Source organism: Lepidochelys kempii, chromosome 25, assembly GCF_965140265.1.
Source record: "Lepidochelys kempii isolate rLepKem1 chromosome 25, rLepKem1.hap2, whole genome shotgun sequence".
Lineage (NCBI taxonomy): Eukaryota > Metazoa > Chordata > Testudines > Cheloniidae > Lepidochelys > Lepidochelys kempii.
The window spans coordinates 12,030,872-12,049,551 of NC_133280.1; the positions used below are offsets into that span (position 1 = coordinate 12,030,872).

The 18,680-nt window shown below is 52.7% G+C and overlaps 1 protein-coding gene across 1 annotated transcript; it reads left to right on the forward strand.

Moving 5' to 3' along the window:
• Window positions 1-7,175: 7,175 nt before the first annotated feature.
• KISS1R (KISS1 receptor) lies at window positions 7,176-17,558 on the forward strand. The gene is made up of 5 exons (XM_073324132.1): window positions 7,176-7,490; window positions 13,421-13,545; window positions 15,019-15,154; window positions 15,854-16,092; window positions 16,756-17,558. The coding sequence occupies exons 1-5, from the start codon at window positions 7,247-7,249 to the stop codon at window positions 17,110-17,112; spliced, it is 1,101 nt and encodes a 366-aa protein (XP_073180233.1). The 5' UTR covers window positions 7,176-7,246; the 3' UTR covers window positions 17,113-17,558.
• Window positions 17,559-18,680: the final 1,122 nt, after the last annotated feature.

Here is an 18,680-nt window from a genome sequence, read left to right on the forward strand (position 1 = left end):
ATTAAAGTAATAGGTTACCTACTAGAGTTAGTAGTTCTACAATTTCATATGCAAGTTCCTTCAGAACTCTTGGGTGAATCCCATCTGGTCCTGGTGACTTATTCCTCTTTAGTTTATCCATTTGTTCTAAAACCTCTTCTACTGACATCATACCAAAACCATGTCCCCTGTTGTACCTGTTTCCTTCCCCAGGTAAATACAGACAAAAGCAACACCATGGAGTCTCTGAAGATGTAAAAACTCTTCTAAGCAAGTGCACAGGGTGTTGGGAGAGGCACAAGAGAAGAGGTAACGTTTGTGAGTTTAAGAATGTCTAAAGGTCTCTGTAGCTATTCAGCAAATGTTGTTTCTCCCTCAGTTGTTCTGTCACTCACTCTTAACCCAGAGCTCTGTTCTTCTCTACAGTCGCCATATTAGTCACAGACCTGTGGACACTTCAGTGCTGTCTGCTAAGGGCTTTGAATGCACTCAGGACTGGGCCGCTCAGTGAGTTGATGGCAGGGTTTCAGCTTGGAACCTCTAGAGCTAAATATATGATCCTCTGCTGCCTGATCTGAAAATAGCCCTAACTTCCTTAGGCCAGGCTGCAGCAGGCTCCTCTGTCACTCTGTGGTTCGGCCACCACCAGAGTGGGAGAGCGCTCCATGTGGAGTCAGCTCCATCCCTGCTAGGCTTTTTGGGGAAAGAATCCCATTTGCTGAGTGGTTGACCATGTTGTCTGTTCCTGGACATACCTCTGATCTTGCCAGGAGCCCGCTCCCACTTAGCATTATAGGACGGGTAAGATGGTCACGACCCCCTGAACACCAGTTCACACCCCACCAGTGCAGCTCCACCGACAGTAGCCATAATGGTGGGCGCTAATGTTGCCTGGCAAAAAGGGCGGGAGGATGCTAGGCACTGTGTCTACAGGAGCATCACCACCAATGCAGCTTCACGGCTGCTGCTCCTCTGGGCTACAACCACATCACCGCCCTATTCGAAATCTTCTAAAGCCACAGTGCGCCATTCCCTGGGGCTTTGCTCCGCTTTGACAAAGGTTTTCAGCCAATTTAGACGTGTTAGCCAGAGCCCTGGGTATTCTACAGCCCAGAAATCAGCACGAGACTCCATCCCTTGCTACAGAAACCGACAGCCATTTTTTTAGAATTGCATTTCTTGCCTTTGTGGTTGTGAAGAGCATGTTTTTACGCATGAACCCAATGCAGGGTTGTCGTCCTGAGTCAGCAGGCAGCTTGAAACAATAGCTGTGAGAGATGTGAACTGCTCCGTTCAGAGCGCTATGAGTGTTAACTCTGGAGCAGTCGCTGTTGACTTTGAAACGTAATGATGTTTTAGAAAAGAACGCTGTTAATTATTTCTCTCCTGATCATTTTAGCAGGAACATCCAGCTAGTCCGCTCACCCCCCCAGTCCCAAAGGGCCTCTCATGATTTCCTGGGTACCAAAATCTCCCTGTGTCCCCTGTTCAGATTTCTCTCTCCTCCCAAACCCAGCAACTTACATGGGAAATAATATTTATGTCTATGAGGCCAATCCTGCACCTTGGGAAGTTAATGGCAAAACTCCATTGACTTTAATAGTGAAAATCAGACCCACCAAACACCTTTCATCGGTAGATTTTCTCAAACAAAGAATAGCGTCGTTTCTATCCTATAGACGAGTGCACAGATTGGAAGGGAGTCGCCCACCGCAAGTCAGAGCTAGGGATAGCGCCAGGCTCCTCTGATCACCACACCAATGTCCTAACCTCTGGACTACTCCGCCTCCCAGGGGCAGCCTTCTGTTTTCTGAAACTGACCACGACGCAGGGGGGGATTGGTGTTCCACAAAGCACTCCGCAATGCACAGAGTGAACCAATTGCAAGCAGAAAGGAAAACCGCCAACTCCTTCCCGTGACGGACGGTCGGCTGAGGGGGTGTCGCTAACGATGGTAGGTGCCACGGAGCGATCTTGAACCCGTGTTTGGTTCCCAGCTCTGCCACTGGACGCGCTTCGGGCAACTGCTACTCCACAGATGCAGCTGCACACTAGACAGGGGACTGGTTGCAGCCCGTACCATTGCAAACAATGCCAGCAAGCCTGTGCTGTGCGCTCTGTCCATCACCCACGCAGAGGAAGGCTGGTGAGGCCCCGACTCTTCTCTCTTCCTTTCTCCAGTGAGTGCCCGGGCAGCAGGAAATCCAACCAACTCTCTGGAAAGTCTTTATCACCGCAGCAAAGGGCAGAGCAGCCCCGGCATGGCTGACTCAAAGCCATAGTGCCTTATTCATGCGGCACTGAAAATACCAGAGCAGCTATTGGGGTGGAGGGTTAATTAACCCTGCGTATAACCAGCTTATTGACCCTCCGGCGGCCTGATGTTCCCAGCTAGTTTCAGTGTTAAGTGTCGCCCCCTCCCCCGCCCATCTGCTTCCCTCTTCCTTCTCCCTAATTAATATGTAGTCCTTAATGGAGCTGGTGTACTTGTAGAGCACTCTAACTATTCCATAAGCAGTCATTAGCAATGTAATTATTTTAATGTGTCTGGTCACTCAAGAGCCACTGAGCATCTCTTCAGAAATATAAGCCCTGCTTATCTGGGACGTCACGACATACAATCTTTCGAGAGGTTTCAGAGGAGCAGCCGTGTTAGTCTGTATTCGCAGAAAGAACAGGAGGACTTGTGGCACCTTAGAGACTAACCAATTTATTTGAGCATGAGCTTTCGTGAGCTGCAGCTCACTTCATCGGATGTGGTCTTGCTAATGTTTGCAAGGGACTCTTCAGGTAGGAAGCAATTGACCACCCAACGGAAGCCGAGGACACACAGTGTGCTCTCCGACGGCAAGGAGAAAATGCCAGCTCCTTGGTGTGACAGTCGCCAGAGGTGGCGGTGTTTAGGATGCTAGGCGCACGTGGGGGTCCTTGCGTGTTACCTGTGCCTGCAGGACTCAGACACAGGGCTCGCGCAGAGTGGGATAGTGAGCGGTCTTCTGACGCTGTAAAAGGAGCCAGATTCTAGTACCTCTTGTTAGCTGAGACATTCTCTCCAAGCTCTCAGCTGGTGTATAGCCATCGGTGCCAACTCCTACATCAGTTAGGGGAATGAGGAGATGCCACCAGGTGGCAGAATTCCACTTCGCCATGCCGGTCCTCAGCTGATATATGGCCCCTTAGGGTACGTCTCACTGCAATAAAAAATCTGAGGCACCGAGTCTCAGAGCCTGGGTCAACTGATTCCAGCTCACGGTGCTGAGGCTGCAGGGCTCAAAATTGTAATGTAGACGTTCAGACCCGGGGTCTGAGACCCTCCCCACTTGTGGGATCTCAGAGCCTGAGCCCAAACATCTGCACTGCAAGTTTTAGCCTCGCAGCATGAGCCCTGTGAGCCTGAGTCAGCTGCTGCAGGTCTTTTATTTCTGTGTAGATGTATCCCTAGGGACCATCCACCACTGACATAGGTCAGAGCAGCCCCTAGGCTGTTCTAACTCATACTGAGGCAGTCAGAGACTGGGCCTCAGAAACAGATAACTGTAACTAGATCCCTGGTTCTCCCCACTTTTTGAGCTGTGTAGAGCTTGGCAGTGGGAGAGAATCTGGGCCTGGGCTGGCGTGGGGATCAGTGGGTTCTCTGGGCCTTTAGAATCATCCTTGGAGAGCTGCACAGAGCTGTCTCAATCCAGGAGCAATTTGGTGTCTATTTTTCTCTGTAACCTTGGCAATATTTGTAAAATCCTGGCTGCAGAACAATTATAACCTCAGGGCCCTGTGTGAGGCTGAGAAATTAGAAGAAGAAGGAAGAGCAGAAGGAGAAGGAGGAGATGGGGAAGGAGGAGCAGAAGAAGAAGATCAGATGAGTGGCAAGAGAGTGACCCGAGAGTCTGAGTACCAAACAATTACGCCTGCTCTGAGGTGAGAGGACAGAATCAGTCAGGTCAGCCAGTGCCACAGAGACACCAGATGACAATTCGGAGATGTGCTGCACGGTGACATTAGTAGACCTCAGGCAAACGCACGTGTCCTTCTGGCTTCAAGAGGAGCCTGTTCCAGTGAAGCCAGGTGTAGGGGTGAGAGGCCGCAATGCCCACGTGCAAGACAATGAGACCCTACAGGCTCAAAAGCTAAAGCCGAGGCTGTGCCAAGGCCTTACGGGCCAGCGCTGAAGCACGACACCCGCTTCAATCCCTGCTTCTGATCCCCGGGATGGGGGAGGCTCATGGGCCAGCTCCTGCAGGGTGCTCAGCACCTCCTGAGAGTGCCTATTGATTTCAGTGGCAGTGGCAACAATTCAGATATTTCTGGGGTGGGGGTGGGGAATGCTGGTCCCCGTGCTCAGCCCCCCTCCTCTCGCAGAGACCCCACCTCTCTCTTACCCACACAGTGCACGAGCTGCTGCCCCCAAGAGCTGAGCTCTCCCCTGCACCCCGCTACATAGGAACCGACTCCCCATGCAGCAGGTCACGGCACCATTGGACCTGGCTGCCCCTCTGTCAGGACAGAGGGACAGCTGGGCCAGATTTGAGCAGCGTTGCAGCCCTGTGAGCCAGGTCACAACACCACTTGCTGCTATTTGGCCCAGTTGCTCCGCTGTCTGTTACAATCACGCAGCTCGAGCGATGCTCTGGACAGCTGTAGCAGCGGCTGTCCTGGCTTAATATGGGACCACAGCTTAAAAGTGCTCCAGCCTCATGCCCCCCTCACTCTTGGGCCTGTAGAATTTTAAGCAATTGCAAAAACCATGCAGAGGGGGTTATCACCCCCCGGCCCCGAATGGGCACCATTGTTCAGTGGGTGCCCAGCATCCTCCTGCACCAGGCCCTGGGTGCCTAGAAGAAGCCCTGTTCACTGCCTAGTTCTAGCTGGCGTGCACAGGTGAAAGAGAAGAAGGTTTCCATAGTCCTGAAGTCAATGGGAGTTAGGTGCTGAAATCCCTTTGAGAATATGGCCTGAGTGCTTTCTGGGATAGACCTTTTACCATCTCCCACCTTCATATTCAGCTCACACACGGGTCCTTTCTCACTTTAATTCCCCGCTGTTTTGTTGCTTTGCCTCTCTTCCCCCATCCCACCGCTCACATTCTCTCCTTGCCCTGCCGACTCCAGGTTTCAGCAGTGTTACAACATGTGCCATCTACGCACATTGTGTCTGTGTACACCTTGCATCGGAAAGTCTTCATCAGCAGCACTAAAATCCCCGAAGGCCACGTCTGCACCAGCACGGACCTCAGCAAAACGTTTTGTCAGGACAGCTGCACCGCTTGTACGCTGGTAAGTGTAGACATGGCCTAGGCCGAGCGCTGTTCTGAAGCTGACAACGGACGCCTGGAGGTGGATCCAGACCAGCTGGGGGGCTCATCTCCCACCGGACAGTGAATGCGTTTGATGCTGGCTTTCTGACACTGCATCAGCTTCTGTGCGAAGTTTTCTTTCCCCCGTCAGCCGTGCTAATTTGGCCATTCTGCAATCACCAGCCAACAAGCAAGCATTAGCAGGCTGACAGCTGTTCCAGGGTCCTGCAAGATGGAACCGTTTTTTATTTTTTAATGCTACGGACAGCTAGCCCCTAGATCTCCCTGCTACATGAGAAGAATCATTTCCCCCTTCAACCATGATGATTACTGCCCAACTAGCTAGCAGTTAGCAGGTTGACAGCCACTCCTGGATCCTACAAGCTGAAATATTCTTTTTTTTAAAAAATGCAAGATATTGTTAACCTTTGGAACTACCCCCCACATGATATGTCTGAAGCAACAGTAATAAAAAAGGATCAGCTGTCTATGTGGATGAGACCAACAACTGTGATTACACTAGGTAAGATTAAAAGGGCCTGGGCTCTCAATCCTCATGCTTCAGGGTATAAAGTGATCAGCATCTGGGTTCATAAGTGCAGTCTCCCTTCATGGTGCAGTATTGTGCAGTTAGGTGCATGTCTTTGGGGGGCACCTTTCTCTGAGGACTCTATTGGGGAAAGGAAGAGCTGGGCCTTTGTACGGTCTGTAGTGTAGACGTAGTCTCAGTTGCACAGGGCATGACCTTTTCCACAGCCCTGAACCATGCAGTTAGGTCGACCTAGTCTCTCTGGGCCTCAGTTTCCCACCTGTGCAATGGGGATAACAGCACCGCCTTACCTAAGGGGTGTTGTGAGGTTCTTATCCTATGGTAGCAGGAGAAGCTTGGATGGATCTTCTCTTTATCCAAGGTATAAGGCGTTGGTAGTAAGATGTTTCCCCAAGAGATGCCCTGAGCTGAGAGAACAGAACCAGTCCACAAGAACACCTGGCATTTCCCCAGCGCCTTTCATTTTAAAGCACCTGATTCCTGACTGTTCACCCCACTGCCGTAGGGCCGGTAAATCCTATGCTCCCCGCTGGCTTTATTCTTGGGGGACCCAAGGCGCAGAGAAGCTGAGGGCTGTGCCCCGGGTGATGGGGAGAATCGGCAGGGAATGAACCCAGGAGTCCTGGCCTCTGAACTCCTGCACCTCACACACCCCCCCCCGCCCCTCTGACTGTGCATTTAAAAAAAAACCACTTTTGATTTGTTCTCAGCTGCTGTTTATTTCTTTAACAGGGTGGGGGGCATCTCCGCGCGGCACCCCCCAGCAGAGAGAACAACTCCTGGACCTGGGGCAGCTGCCCACTGGATGGGACTTTTCCCTCCCTCGGGTCGGGAGCAGCACCCCCCCCCCCCCGCCACGCCCGTCTCCCTGCGGACGCGCCGCTCCCCAGAGGCGCCTCCCCCTGGAGGGGCTCCCGGCGTCTCCACTACAAGAAGAGGGCGAGCGGGAAACCAGAGCGGATTCGGAGCGCGGCGGAGCAGACGGGACGCGGCGTCCTGCTGAAGCGGCTTTCTCTGCCTTTGGGGCTTGATTCCCTCCTGGGGCAGCGCTCGGACTCCTGGGTTCCCCGCCGCGGAGTTGCTGCTCCGGACGGAGGACGCGGGGTAGCAGCCTGCAGGTTAGCGCAGGAGCTAAACCCCCCCCCACCCCGCCCCCGCCGGCCCCAAACTTCCTGAGCTACTTAGAGCCGCCCCTCGGGAAGGGAGCTCGCCAGGCTCGGGGAGTTCGTGTTGCTGAAGGCAGCGCTGGGAGAACCCCACCCCTGACCCTAGGGGCGAGCGGGGAGCCTCCCTGGGGTCCCCTGGTAGGAGACCCGCCAGCTCCATTGGGGGTCAGGGCTAAGGAGAGAACCCAGGAGTCCTGCTAGCGAGCGGCCCCTTCCCCCTCCAGGGAAAGGCAGGGGTCCTGCGCTCTGCGCCCCAGGACCATGCGGGGAGCATCTGCCAGCGCCCTGCTCAACGCCTCTCTCCTGCTCCCCAACCGCTCCTGCCCCGGGGGGCTGCTCTGTGCCAACAGCTCGGAGCCGCGGAGCCCCCCGCGCCTGGTGGACGCCTGGCTGGTGCCCCTCTTCTTCGCCCTGCTGATGGCGCTGGGGCTGGCGGGCAACTCCCTGGTCATCTACGTGATCACCAAGCACAAGCAGATGAGGACGGTCACCAATTTCTACATCGGTGAGTTGGGCACAGGGGTGCGGTGGGGCTGGGCATGGGGGCGCAGTGGGGCTGGGCACGGGGGCGCGGGGGCGCGGTGGGCCTGGGCACGGGGGCGCGGTGGGCCTGGGCATGGGGGCGTGGTGGGGCTGGGCACGGAGGAACCCTGGGGCTGGGCACGGGGGCGCGGTGGGGCTGGGTGTGGTGGGGCTGGGCATGGGGCGCAGTGGGGCTGAGCACAGAGGAACCCTGGGGCTGGGCACGGGGGCACGGTGGGGCTTAGAAATTTAGAAAAATTTGATCCGAGCCATTATTAGAATGATACACTGCCAGAGTGATCAAGTAAGAATCAAGAGGAGAAGAAAAAAATAACTTCCAAACAAGAAATCTCCTGGTGATTCATAATCTAATGACTATCAGTCTAGGCACGGGCAGGATGTGCATCTCAGGATGTGAGGGAGCAGAGGGTCTGCTCTCAGTGGAGGGAGCAATGGACAATGAAGAATATAACATCAATATATATATTAGGGGTCAGCCAGAGTTGAAGATCATCTGGTAGTGTTAAAAAGCAACGGCCGAGCCTGCGTCCCAGCCCAAGAAAGCAAGAGAGAAAAGAGCAAGCAAATTGTCAGAGAAACACGCAAAAGATTTACACAGAAATCAATGTGCAGGCAGTGGCAAGAGAGCGAACCCATTAGCAGTTGAAGATTCACGCTGGTGGATGGATGCCTCAGAAGAGAGGGGGCGTATTCCAGAGCAGTCCTTCAGGGTTAATTTCCTTTGAAACAAAATTGACCTACAGAATTATTTGAGCTATTTAACCTCTTTGTCAAGGGCCTGGAGGAAAACATAAAATCTCACTGCTAAAGCTGGCAGCTGACCCCCAAAACTGCAGGCGTGGTAAGTAACGCAGAAGACAGGTCACTTATTCAGAGCAATATGGATCACTTGGGCTCAAGCAAACAATGTGCGTTTTAATACTGCTCAGTGTAAACGTATGCAGCTGAGAACAAAGAACGTAGGCCAGGATGGGGGTCTCTCTCCTGGGAAGCAGGGACTCTGTAAAAGATTTGGGGGCTGTGGTGGATAATCAGCTGATTAGGAGCTCCCAGTGCGATACTGCGGTCAAAAGAGCTAATGCGATCCTGGGAGGCATAAACAGGGGAATCTCGAGTAGGAGCAGAGAGGCGATTTTACCTCTGTATTTGACACTGGTGCAACCGCTGCTGGAATCCTGTGTCCAGTTCTGGTGCCCACAATTCAAGAAGGGAGTTGATAAATTAGAGGGGCTTCAGAGAAAAACCTCAAGAATGATTAAAAGATTAGAAAACCTGCCTTAGAGTGATAGACTCCAGGAGCTCAATTTATGTAGCTTAACAAAGAAAAGGTTAAGGGGTGACTTGATCACAGTCTATAAGTACCTACATGGGGAACAAATATTTAATAATGGGCTCTTCAAACTAGCAGAGAAAGGTCGAACACGATCCAGTGGCTGGAAGTTGAAGCTGGACAAATTCAGACTGGAAATAAGGCGTAAAATATTAAGGGTGAAAGTAATTAATCAGTGGAAGAATTTGCCAAGTGTCGTTTTGGATTCTCCACCACTGACAATTTTTAATGTTTTCCTAAAAGACCTGATCTAGAATTTATTTTGGGGGCAGTTCTCTGGCCTGGGCTATACAGAAGGTCAGCCGAGATCAGTGGTTCTCAACGAGGGGTATGTGTACCCCTGGAGGTACACTGAGGTCTTCCGGGGGTACTCAACTCATCTAGATCAGGGAGTGGTTGGATGGGTTTAGGGGGGTTGCAAGTGCATGGCTGGCATTAGGGGGTGGCAAGCAGGGCAACTGCCTGGGTCCCCACACCACAAGGGACCCCACGAAGCTAAGTTACAAGCTGGGGCTCGGGCTTCAAACAAGGCTCACAAGTGAAAAACAAGTTCAAGTACCACGCTGAAGTGTAAGTACAATATTTATATTAGGGCTGCCAAGCGATTAAAAAAATTAATTGCGTGATTAATCACGCTCTTAAACAATAATTGCGTCCCATTTATCTATACAGTGTTCACTTTATATTTTTTATTACAAATATTTTCACAGTAAAAAACAAAAGAAATCGTATTTTTCAATTCACCTAATACAAGAACTGCAGTGCAATCAGTTTATCACGAAAGTTGAACTTACAAATGTAGAATAATTACACAAAATAACTGCATTCAAAAATAAAACAGTGTAAAACTTTAGCGCCTTCAGGTGCACTCAGTCCTACTTCAGCCAATCTCTCAGACAAACAAGTCTGGTTACAATTTGCAGGAGATAACGCTGCCTGCGTCTGGTTTACAATGTCACCTGAAAGGGAGAACAGGCATTCGCATGGCACTGTTGTAGCCGGCGTCGCAAGATATTTACGTGCCAGGTGCGCTAAAGATTCACATGTCCCTTCATGCTTCAACCCCCATTCCAGAGGACATGATGACGGGTTCTGCTCGATAATGATCCAAAGCAGGGTGGACCGACGCATGTTCATTTTCATCATCTGAGTCAGATGCCACCAGCAGAAGGTTGATTTTCTTTTTTTTTTGGTGGTTCGGGTTGTGTAGTTTCCGCATTGGAGAGTTGCTCTTTTAAGACTTCTGAAAGCATGCGCCACACCCCGTCCTGACCAGATTTTGGAGGGCACTTCAGATTTCTTAAACCTTGGGTCGAGTGCGGTAGCGATCTTTAGAAATCTCACATTGGTACCTTCTTTGTGTTTTGTCAAATCTGCAGTGGAAGTGTTCTTAAAACGAACATGGGCTGGGTCATCATCCAACACTGCTAGAACATGAAATCTAGGGCAGAATGCGGGTAAAACAGAACAGGAGCTGCTCAAGCACACGTAGGAGTGAGAGCAGGGCTTAATTTGTGCCGGGGCTTGCCAGAACTTAGCCCCGGCACCTCTGGGCCTGGCAGTTCGTAGCCCCGGCACCTCTGGGCTTGCCACATCCGTTATGAAAGTAAAAAAATTGCTTGAGCCCCGCTGCCCTGGCCTGGCACCTTTTTCATTACAAATTAAGCACGGAGTGAGAGGCATCCTGATCAGTGCCCTCAGGAAGACGGAGGCACTGTGAAACTGTGAAGGAAAGTCAAAGGAGAACTCGGGCCTTTGAGCCCTCTCCAGCGCAGGGATTCTGCAGAGGGTTTAACAAAACTCCTGACAACCCAAATCTTCGGAGTCCGTTCATGGTGACGATTTATTAGTGACTCTGGGGGAGACATTTTAGGCAGGAGCTTTCCCCTTTTTGTGCTTGAAGATCTTGTACGTTGTGACGGCTAGTTGTTAAAAACAAAACCAAACCAAACAGCCAGGGGAAATTACAGGCCATTTTCTAGGCCCGTGAAGGGCCCATTGGGGTACTGTGGGAATACTAGGAAGAAGGCTGCTTGGAGGTTGGGAATCTCACCTTAGAGACTAACCTGCCACAAGTACTCCTTTTCTTTTTGCGAATACAGACTAACACGGCTGTTACTCTGAAACCTATCTCTGAGAGCCCATTCAAGTAATATAGCATTCAGACTTGTGACCCGGCTATTCTGCCCCGGAGCCCCACCTCTCCCTTCGCCCCAGCAATCTCCGCTCCTCCTAGCCGCAGGCATCAGTTACAATATGTAGCTGCAGGCCGGTTATTTGTCACTTTGCATCTAGTTTCTTTGGAGAGATTTTGACCTTTTTGTGATGCCCAATGACAGAAAATTAAAGTCTAAGGTCTGCCTATCCCAGTCCCTCCCCCACCATCCTTGCATCCGCTGCTTTTACAATTAATCTCCTGGCTCATTGTGAGAATCTCCTGTTCTGTGTGCAGTAACCCAGGTTACCGAGAGCTTTTTCCTCAGCTAAAATATCGAGGGGCCTGATCCGGCACAATAGAGTCAATAGGGGCCTGATCTGCAGCTGCCCTGTGCTTTCTGTCCTCGTTTACACCTGTGCAAAGTGGGTGCAAGATGCAAGATCAGCTCACAGGTTTCCACTCACTGGTTATGGGGTCAGTGACCAGACAAAGCGCCAAGCAGGGCTGGATCAGGCCCTTCCAAATGTCACCATCCCTTGCAGTGCAAGTAGGAGCAGGCACCTGGGATAGGACGGTGAAGTAAGTGACACTCAGCTGTACCGAACCAGCTGAAGCTGAATGAACGTCTTCACCTGACTAAGGCAGCTCTGGTCAGTGCTGCCTGGGCAAAGCAAACCTTCAGGGCAGCCCCGCATAGCTTGTACATCCCTTATGGAAGCGCTGTCAATCCATCCGTGCTTACCAGAACCCTGCTGCAGTCCAGGAGCACAGGGGTTAACCAGGACATCCCGGCTGAACCTGAAATGAGCCAATACCACAAGGCCCCCTGACTCAGAGGAAACCCTGGTCCTGGGGGATATTGACTTTCTTGACCTTGATTGCTTAAAAAAATGATCGTGCAATGCATTAGAGAGAGAGGGCTGGTGCCTGGTTTAAATCAGCATAATCCCATTGAAAGCAATGGCGCAACACCTATTGACCCCAGCTGAGGACCAAGGTTATATAGATCCTCTTCCCAGCCCCAGGAGGGATCCCCTTTCTACAGGTGGGGAAACTGAGGCGCAAGAGGGGTTTGATGACTTATCCCAGGCTGCACAGCGAGCCAAGTGTCAGAGCTGAGATTAGATTTTAGGAGTTCCTGGCTCCCAGCCCCATGCTCTAAGCACTAGACCTTGTTGCCTCTTGATGCTGACGTTACTAGAAACTCCCCCTCTGTACACCTCACAAATCTCACTCCAGGTGCTCTTTGCGTATGGCCCCGATCCAGCAAGGAGCAAGCAGCATCCGGGAAGCACTCAGTATCCTCCAGGCTCAAACTTCCACTCCGCTAGAGCAATTACTGCCCCTTAGCCAGTGTCAAGGCTCTGTGCTGTCAGGGATGGGACTCAGCTCCAAACCCTGGGCTCCCAGCCCCCCCACACTGGGGTTAGCTCATAGGGGCAAGTCTGAGACGGTTCAGAGGCTATTGAGACGGGTGTGACTTACACCTTCTTCCAGCCCTTCATTGTGTATGTAGATTCCCTCTTGCACTGGTGTAAACCTGGAGTAACACCCCTAAAGCCAATGGAGTTAATCCAGATTCATACTAGCATACAGGAGACCCTTCCTCTCTTTTACGGCCAGCAGGCCCTTAGACACCCCAATCTCCCCTCACACATTTCCTCTGAATTTGGCCTACTGGGCATAGTGGAATCTGAGAGGGAATCAAAGCTGGATTAACCGACAGGCCCAGGAGCTGGAAGATGGAGTTATAAGCTTGATGCAGGTGACGTTTTGTGGTCCCTTGCAGATCTTCGGCCGGTGCAAATTGACCCAGCTCCATTGACTTCACTGGAGCAGTGGCAATTCCCATCCGCGGAGGCACAGCCCCTGTGAATCTGTGGGTGCAGCCAGGAAAGCAACTAACAGAGGGGTGGAAATAGAAAGGCTCCAAGTCTGGTGCTCTCTGCGCCGGACCATGCCTCTGCAGGTGGAGACTGGCCCTTTACGTGGGGTGAAGAGGAGGGGAAATAAACCAAGGTCTGCAGCATCAGTAGAAGGAGGGTCAGTTGTTCTGGACATGTCCATTTCCCAGCTGCAAAGTCTTTGTTTCAGACCCGTTGTTCCCAGAATGGCAGGGGGACGACGAGAACTGAAACAGCAAAGGCCAGCTCATTCGCCTTTTAAATCGACCCTGTTACTGCCGTATCTAAGCACCTCGCCATCTTTAATGGATTTAGCCTCACCACACCCCTAAGAGGCTGTTCTCCCCATCACACAGGTGGGAAACTGAGGCACAGAGCTACTAAGTGACTTGCCCAAGGTGGCATAGGGAGCCTGTGGCAGAGGTAGGATTTGAACCGAGGCCTCCTAAGTCCAAGGCTTGTGCCCTAATCACAGCATGACCCTTTCTTTCTTTTGACAGCCAACCTTGCCACCACAGATATTATCTTCCTGGTGTGCTGCGTGCCGTTCACTGCCATGCTGTATCCCCTTCCCGGCTGGATCTTCGGGGAGTTCATGTGCAAGTTTGTCAATTACATCCAACAGGTGAGGCATTGGCTTAGGGCTTCGCTCATTACTGTGGGCAGTGCTGGGGTGACTGCGGGGGACTTAGTCTTCAAAAGAGAGACTGCATGGGCAGCAACAGGGCGAGCTTTGTCCTCTCCTTCCACACAGGCACCTCACACATATATTTCTCATGCAGTTGCACAACACACACATGGCCTATGTGCATGCTATACAAACAGAAAAGTTAGATAAAAAACATACTCTTGCTGGAAGGTTGCAGCATAACACGACTTTATGATAAACACACAGTGACCAAAACCAGAGAGAGACAAAGCAGGCTGCTCCCTGCAGCGAGGCACAGATCTTGGAATCACTGTGGATAGTTCTCTGAAAATTTCAGCTCAATATGCAGAAGCAGCAGTCCAAATGGCTAAAAGAATGGTAGGAACGACTAGGAAAAGGAAAGAAAATAAGACAAAAATATCATAATGCTACTATATAAATCCATGGCATGCCTACATCTTCAGTACTGTGTCCAGTTCTGGTCACCCAATCTCAAAAAGGAGAAAGTGGAACTGGAAAAGGTTCCGAGATGGGAAACAAAGATGATCAAGGGTATGAAACAGCTTCCGTACAAAGAGAAACTAAAAAGATTAGGGCTGTTTGGCTTAGAAAAGGGATGACGAAGGAGGGATATGAGAGAGGTCTCTATCATTCTGAAGGGCTTGGAAAAAGCCACTAGAGAAGCGTTATTTACCCTTTCATGTAATACAAAAATCAGGGATCACCCGATGAAATGAATCCGCAGCATGTTTAAAACAAACACAAGGGAGTACTTCTTCACCCAACACACAGGCAACCGTGGATCTCCGGGCCATGAGATGTTGTGAGTATAAAAGTATAAATGGGTTCAAAAAAAGGGCTAGATAAGTTCCTGGAGGACAGGTCCATCAATGGCTAATAGCCAACATGGTCAGGGATGCAACGCCATGCTCGGGGTGACCCTAAACCTCTGACTGCCAGAAGCCGAGAGTGGAAGACAGGGTGGATCGCTGCAAAATTGCCTTGTGTACATTCTCCCTGAAGCATCTGGCACTGTTGGAGTTGGGATACAGGGCGAGATGAACCATTGGTCTGACCCATTTTGGCAGCACTGATGTTCTTATGTAAATCCCCCCCACCTTGATTTAGGCTGACATTTTCCAGACTAACTGGAAATGTCCCAGATGGCACACGTCCATACACAGCCTGCAAGCAAGGCCAGGAACCCCCCTGCTCTTGCGGCGGTAGCTTGCATTTCCAACACGCCACACCACGCAAACCGAGATCATCGGCTTCCAAGAGTAGAATACTCGGACACAGAGAGCCAGATACTCAGCTGCTGTGTATTGCTGTATCTCTGTTACAGTCGACCTGGCGCCAGCAATGCACGGGGTGGGTGCGTGGATGTGTGGTTCCCCAGCCAACTCCCCTCCAAGGCTCTCCCCTCTCCGCTTCTGCCTCCCCTGGCAGGTCTCCGTGCAGGCCACCTGCGTCACCCTGACGGCCATGAGCGTGGACCGCTGGTACGTGACCGTGTTCCCACTGCGTGCTCTGCGTCAGCGCACCCCCCGGGTGGCCGTCGCCATCAGTGTGGGCCTCTGGATCTGTGAGTAGAGCCGGCGTGGGTAGGGGAGACTGGGGAAAGGTGGCCCTCCTGAAGTGGTGCCGGGCAGCTGGGGTGAGCTGGCCGGGAGGGGCCGTCACTGGCACTCCCGGAGGAGGAAGGGGGATGGAGAGATCCATGTGGGCATGAGGGGACAGAGCCTACTGGGTAAGGGCCCCTTTATTTTTTAAAGAAACTGCCTAGAACCATTTATGCAACCCCTGGCCCAACCCCTGACCCAATAAATGTCAGGGTTCAGATAAAATGGGACCTGCATCTGAACCACCCCTGGGCGTGGTTTGCAAAGCCAAGCCCTACCTGGGGAGGTTGGGGATGTTCAAGGATGGGGGCTGAAATGGGAATTTGGGGGATGTAAGAAGGGAGGGGACAGCTGTAACACAGGCATGAGCTGAAGCTGCTGGCTGTCTCAAGTGGAGTCCTTCCCCACCCTCAGGGAATGGACCGTTGGCAACTATCATCCTCATAACCTGGTTCTGACCCTTCCCTTTGTCCCTCCAACTCATTCCCCCTGCGACCCATGATCCTTCCTGGTTCTGGTTTGGGTCTGTCCCTCCATCCTGCTCCCCCACTGGCTGGGATCCTGGTTCAGTTCAGTTCAGTCCCTTCATCCCCTGCTGACCACTAAAGCAAGCACCCAGCCTGGCGCTGGGTCACTGACTCTGGCCTTGCTGCCCACGGCAGGTTCCTTTATCATCTCCACCCCAGTGCTGATGTACAACAGGTTGACGGAGGGCTACTGGTTCGGGCCGCAGACCTATTGCAGTGAATCCTTCCCCTCCGCCTCCCACGAGAAGGCCTTCATCCTTTACAACTTCCTGGCCGTCTACCTGCTGCCCCTACTGACCATCTGCGTCTGCTACATGGGCATGCTCTACCACATGGGACATCCCACCGTGGAGCCCGTCGATAACAACTACCAGGTACCTGGCTCCTCCCCCCTGCACTCCCCACACATGCCCATAGGGGGTGTGTGCATGTGTAGATCTACATAAGACCTGATCTCCAGAAGCTTTGAGCACCCACGGCTTTCACTGGCTCCAGCAGGAGTTGATGGTGCTCAGGACTCCTCGACCACAGGGCCAGATTCATCCCTGGCCTCTGTATCCAACGGTGCATGTAAGGTGATGCTCAGGTGCATGGCCTGTGTCTGCAGATACTTGCATGTACATACACCTGTGTCCACATGCTTGTGAACAACACATGCTGCCATTTGCACCCATGCACCCACTGTTTTGTTTGCACATGAATGCACGCAGAGGCACCCACCGATACTTGCACGTGTGACCCACCCCATGTGATGCTCTGTTGCCCCCGGTGGTGGCCCATAACTAGAGGTGGATAAGCTTGCCACGGCACTGTTCTTTTAGTTCAGGCAGCAGAAGTTCATGCGCTCCAATCCAGAGGTCCCAGGTTCAATCCCCACTGCCAACCACCTCCTCGGAGTGTGGTGTTATACACACATGCAACCACTTGTGCGTATACCTCTTTACACATGTCCACCCACTGGCATGATGGCTCAACTCCCACCAGAGCTGCCTGGCTGTGAATGCTAACACACACACCCTGTCTCTGTGGCTTGCAAGGTGCAGCAGCTGGCCGAGCGCTCCGAAGCGATGCGGGCCAAGATCTCCCGCATGGTGGCCAGCATCGTGGGACTCTTCACCGTCTGCTGGGGGCCCGTGCAATTCCTCATCCTCGTCCAGGCCTTCAGCCCCAGCTTCCAGCACAATTACTACATCTACAAGGTGAAGATCTGGGCCCACTGCATGTCCTACACCAACTCCTCTGTCAACCCGATCGTTTACGCCTTCATGGGCCTCAACTTCAGGAAAGCCTTCAAGAAGGTCTTCCCCTTCATCTTCAAGCAAAAGGTGGGCTGCACCCATGCGGGCAACACCAACATCAACACCGAGATGCACTTTGTGTCCTCGGGCACATAGGGAGGTGGACATGCCCCTCCCTGCCCAGAACATGAGACCAGATGACTCTCTTTGCTGATAAGAACTTGCAGCTCGTAGAGCCTTTCATCCCAAACTGCTTTACAAACCATCTCACTCACCATTGTAATGCAGCCACCTCTGGAGTGGAAGGCAGCAGCTGTTTGTATAGCCCAGAGCATCACTGCCTGGCAGTTTAGGACAGAAAGTGAAGGAGGACACTCCGAAGGAGAGGCAGGCAGGCGGTATGTAATTACCCCAAAGAGACCAGGGCTAAATGGCTAAACCATTCCCACTAAAAACGGCCTGGGACTTTTAACCCCACAGAAACAGAACCTCTGCTTTTCCTTTGAAAGATGTGCTCCTGAGGGCATTCAGCGCCAAAAAAATAACAATTCTGTGCACAATATTTTAAAATTCTGAAAGTTTTATTTGTCAATAAATAAATACAGGGGCTCCAGCATGGCAGTGGGGAGCACAGGCCACTGGCTGCACGAAGGTGGGAGATCACGCTGCAGCCCCCCCATCCTCGCCCCCGGGACATGGACTCAGCAGTGAGGCTGCACCTGACCCTGACACAGCACAAGGCCTGGGCTTGCCCCAGAAACATCCTGGGGCCCTGCCCCTCTGCACCAGGCACACCAGGTGTGGGACAGGCAGGCTCAACCAGGCAGAATCCAAGAGTGGAGGGGCTCAGTGTGGGGGGATCCAGGTGTGGGGTGAGAGGATCAGGTGTGGGACAATCTGGGAGCAGGCAGCTCAGTGGCGGGTCTAGATGTGGGGGGATCTGGATGCACAGGCTCATTGCGGGGGGTTCCAAGTGCATGGGTAATGGGACTCTTCCAGGTGAAGGTGGGTGGGGCTCAGCAGAGGGGTCTGGGTGTGGGGTCTCAGCAGGGGGACCTGGGTGCTGGGGGAGTGGGTCTTGGTGGGGTGGGGGTGTGCGTGCAACTAGTTGGGGGTCAGTTGCATGGGGATCTGGATGTGAGGGATCAGGGGGGTGCAGGGTGTGGGGCTCGTCAGGGTGGGGGTTTGAGTGCAGGGAGCTCAGTGGGGGATGGTCTGGGTGCACAGGTGGGGAGGCCAGAGGCAGGGGGTCTGGGTGGAAGGGGCTCCAGATGCAGAGGTTGAGGTTCTGTGGTGTGGGGTTGGGTTTAGGTATGGAGGGCTAGTGGGGTTCTGGGTGTACAGGGTTAGGCTTGGTGTGGGTGTCTGGGTATGGGAGGTCTGGATGCATGGGGGTTGGGCAGATGGGGGATCAAGTCCCCATACAGTGACCCCTCTCCCTGCAGCTGAGGAGCAATGGGGGCAGGAAGCAGGGGAGGATGCTGAGCTTCCTGCAGCTGGGGGAGGGAAGGTCTGGGGGGGGGGGAGGGTCTGACACAGCCCCAGCCACTCCTTGCAGAGGAAGAGGAAGTCCTGTCCTCTCCTGCCTCCAGCCTAGCCAGGATTAGCAGCTGATCCTGGCTCAGGGTAGGAGCCACTGGCAGGGGTGTCCCCAGCCCTGCAGTGATTTACCTCTCTGCCGGCTGCTCCGGGTGCCTGAAACAATGTACCTCTGCAGCTAGGGA

Excerpts from the sequence above, each read along its gene's own strand:
- KISS1R (XM_073324132.1), top strand. The coding sequence starts at position 7,247 with ATGCGGGGAGCATCTGCCAGCGCCCTGCTCAACGCCTCTCTCCTGCTC. Across the intron at positions 7,491-13,420 it reads GGTCACCAATTTCTACATCG|CCAACCTTGCCACCACAGAT; the intron begins GTGAGTTGGGCA and ends TTCTTTTGACAG. Across the intron at positions 16,093-16,755 it reads CCGTCGATAACAACTACCAG|GTGCAGCAGCTGGCCGAGCG; the intron begins GTACCTGGCTCC and ends GTGGCTTGCAAG.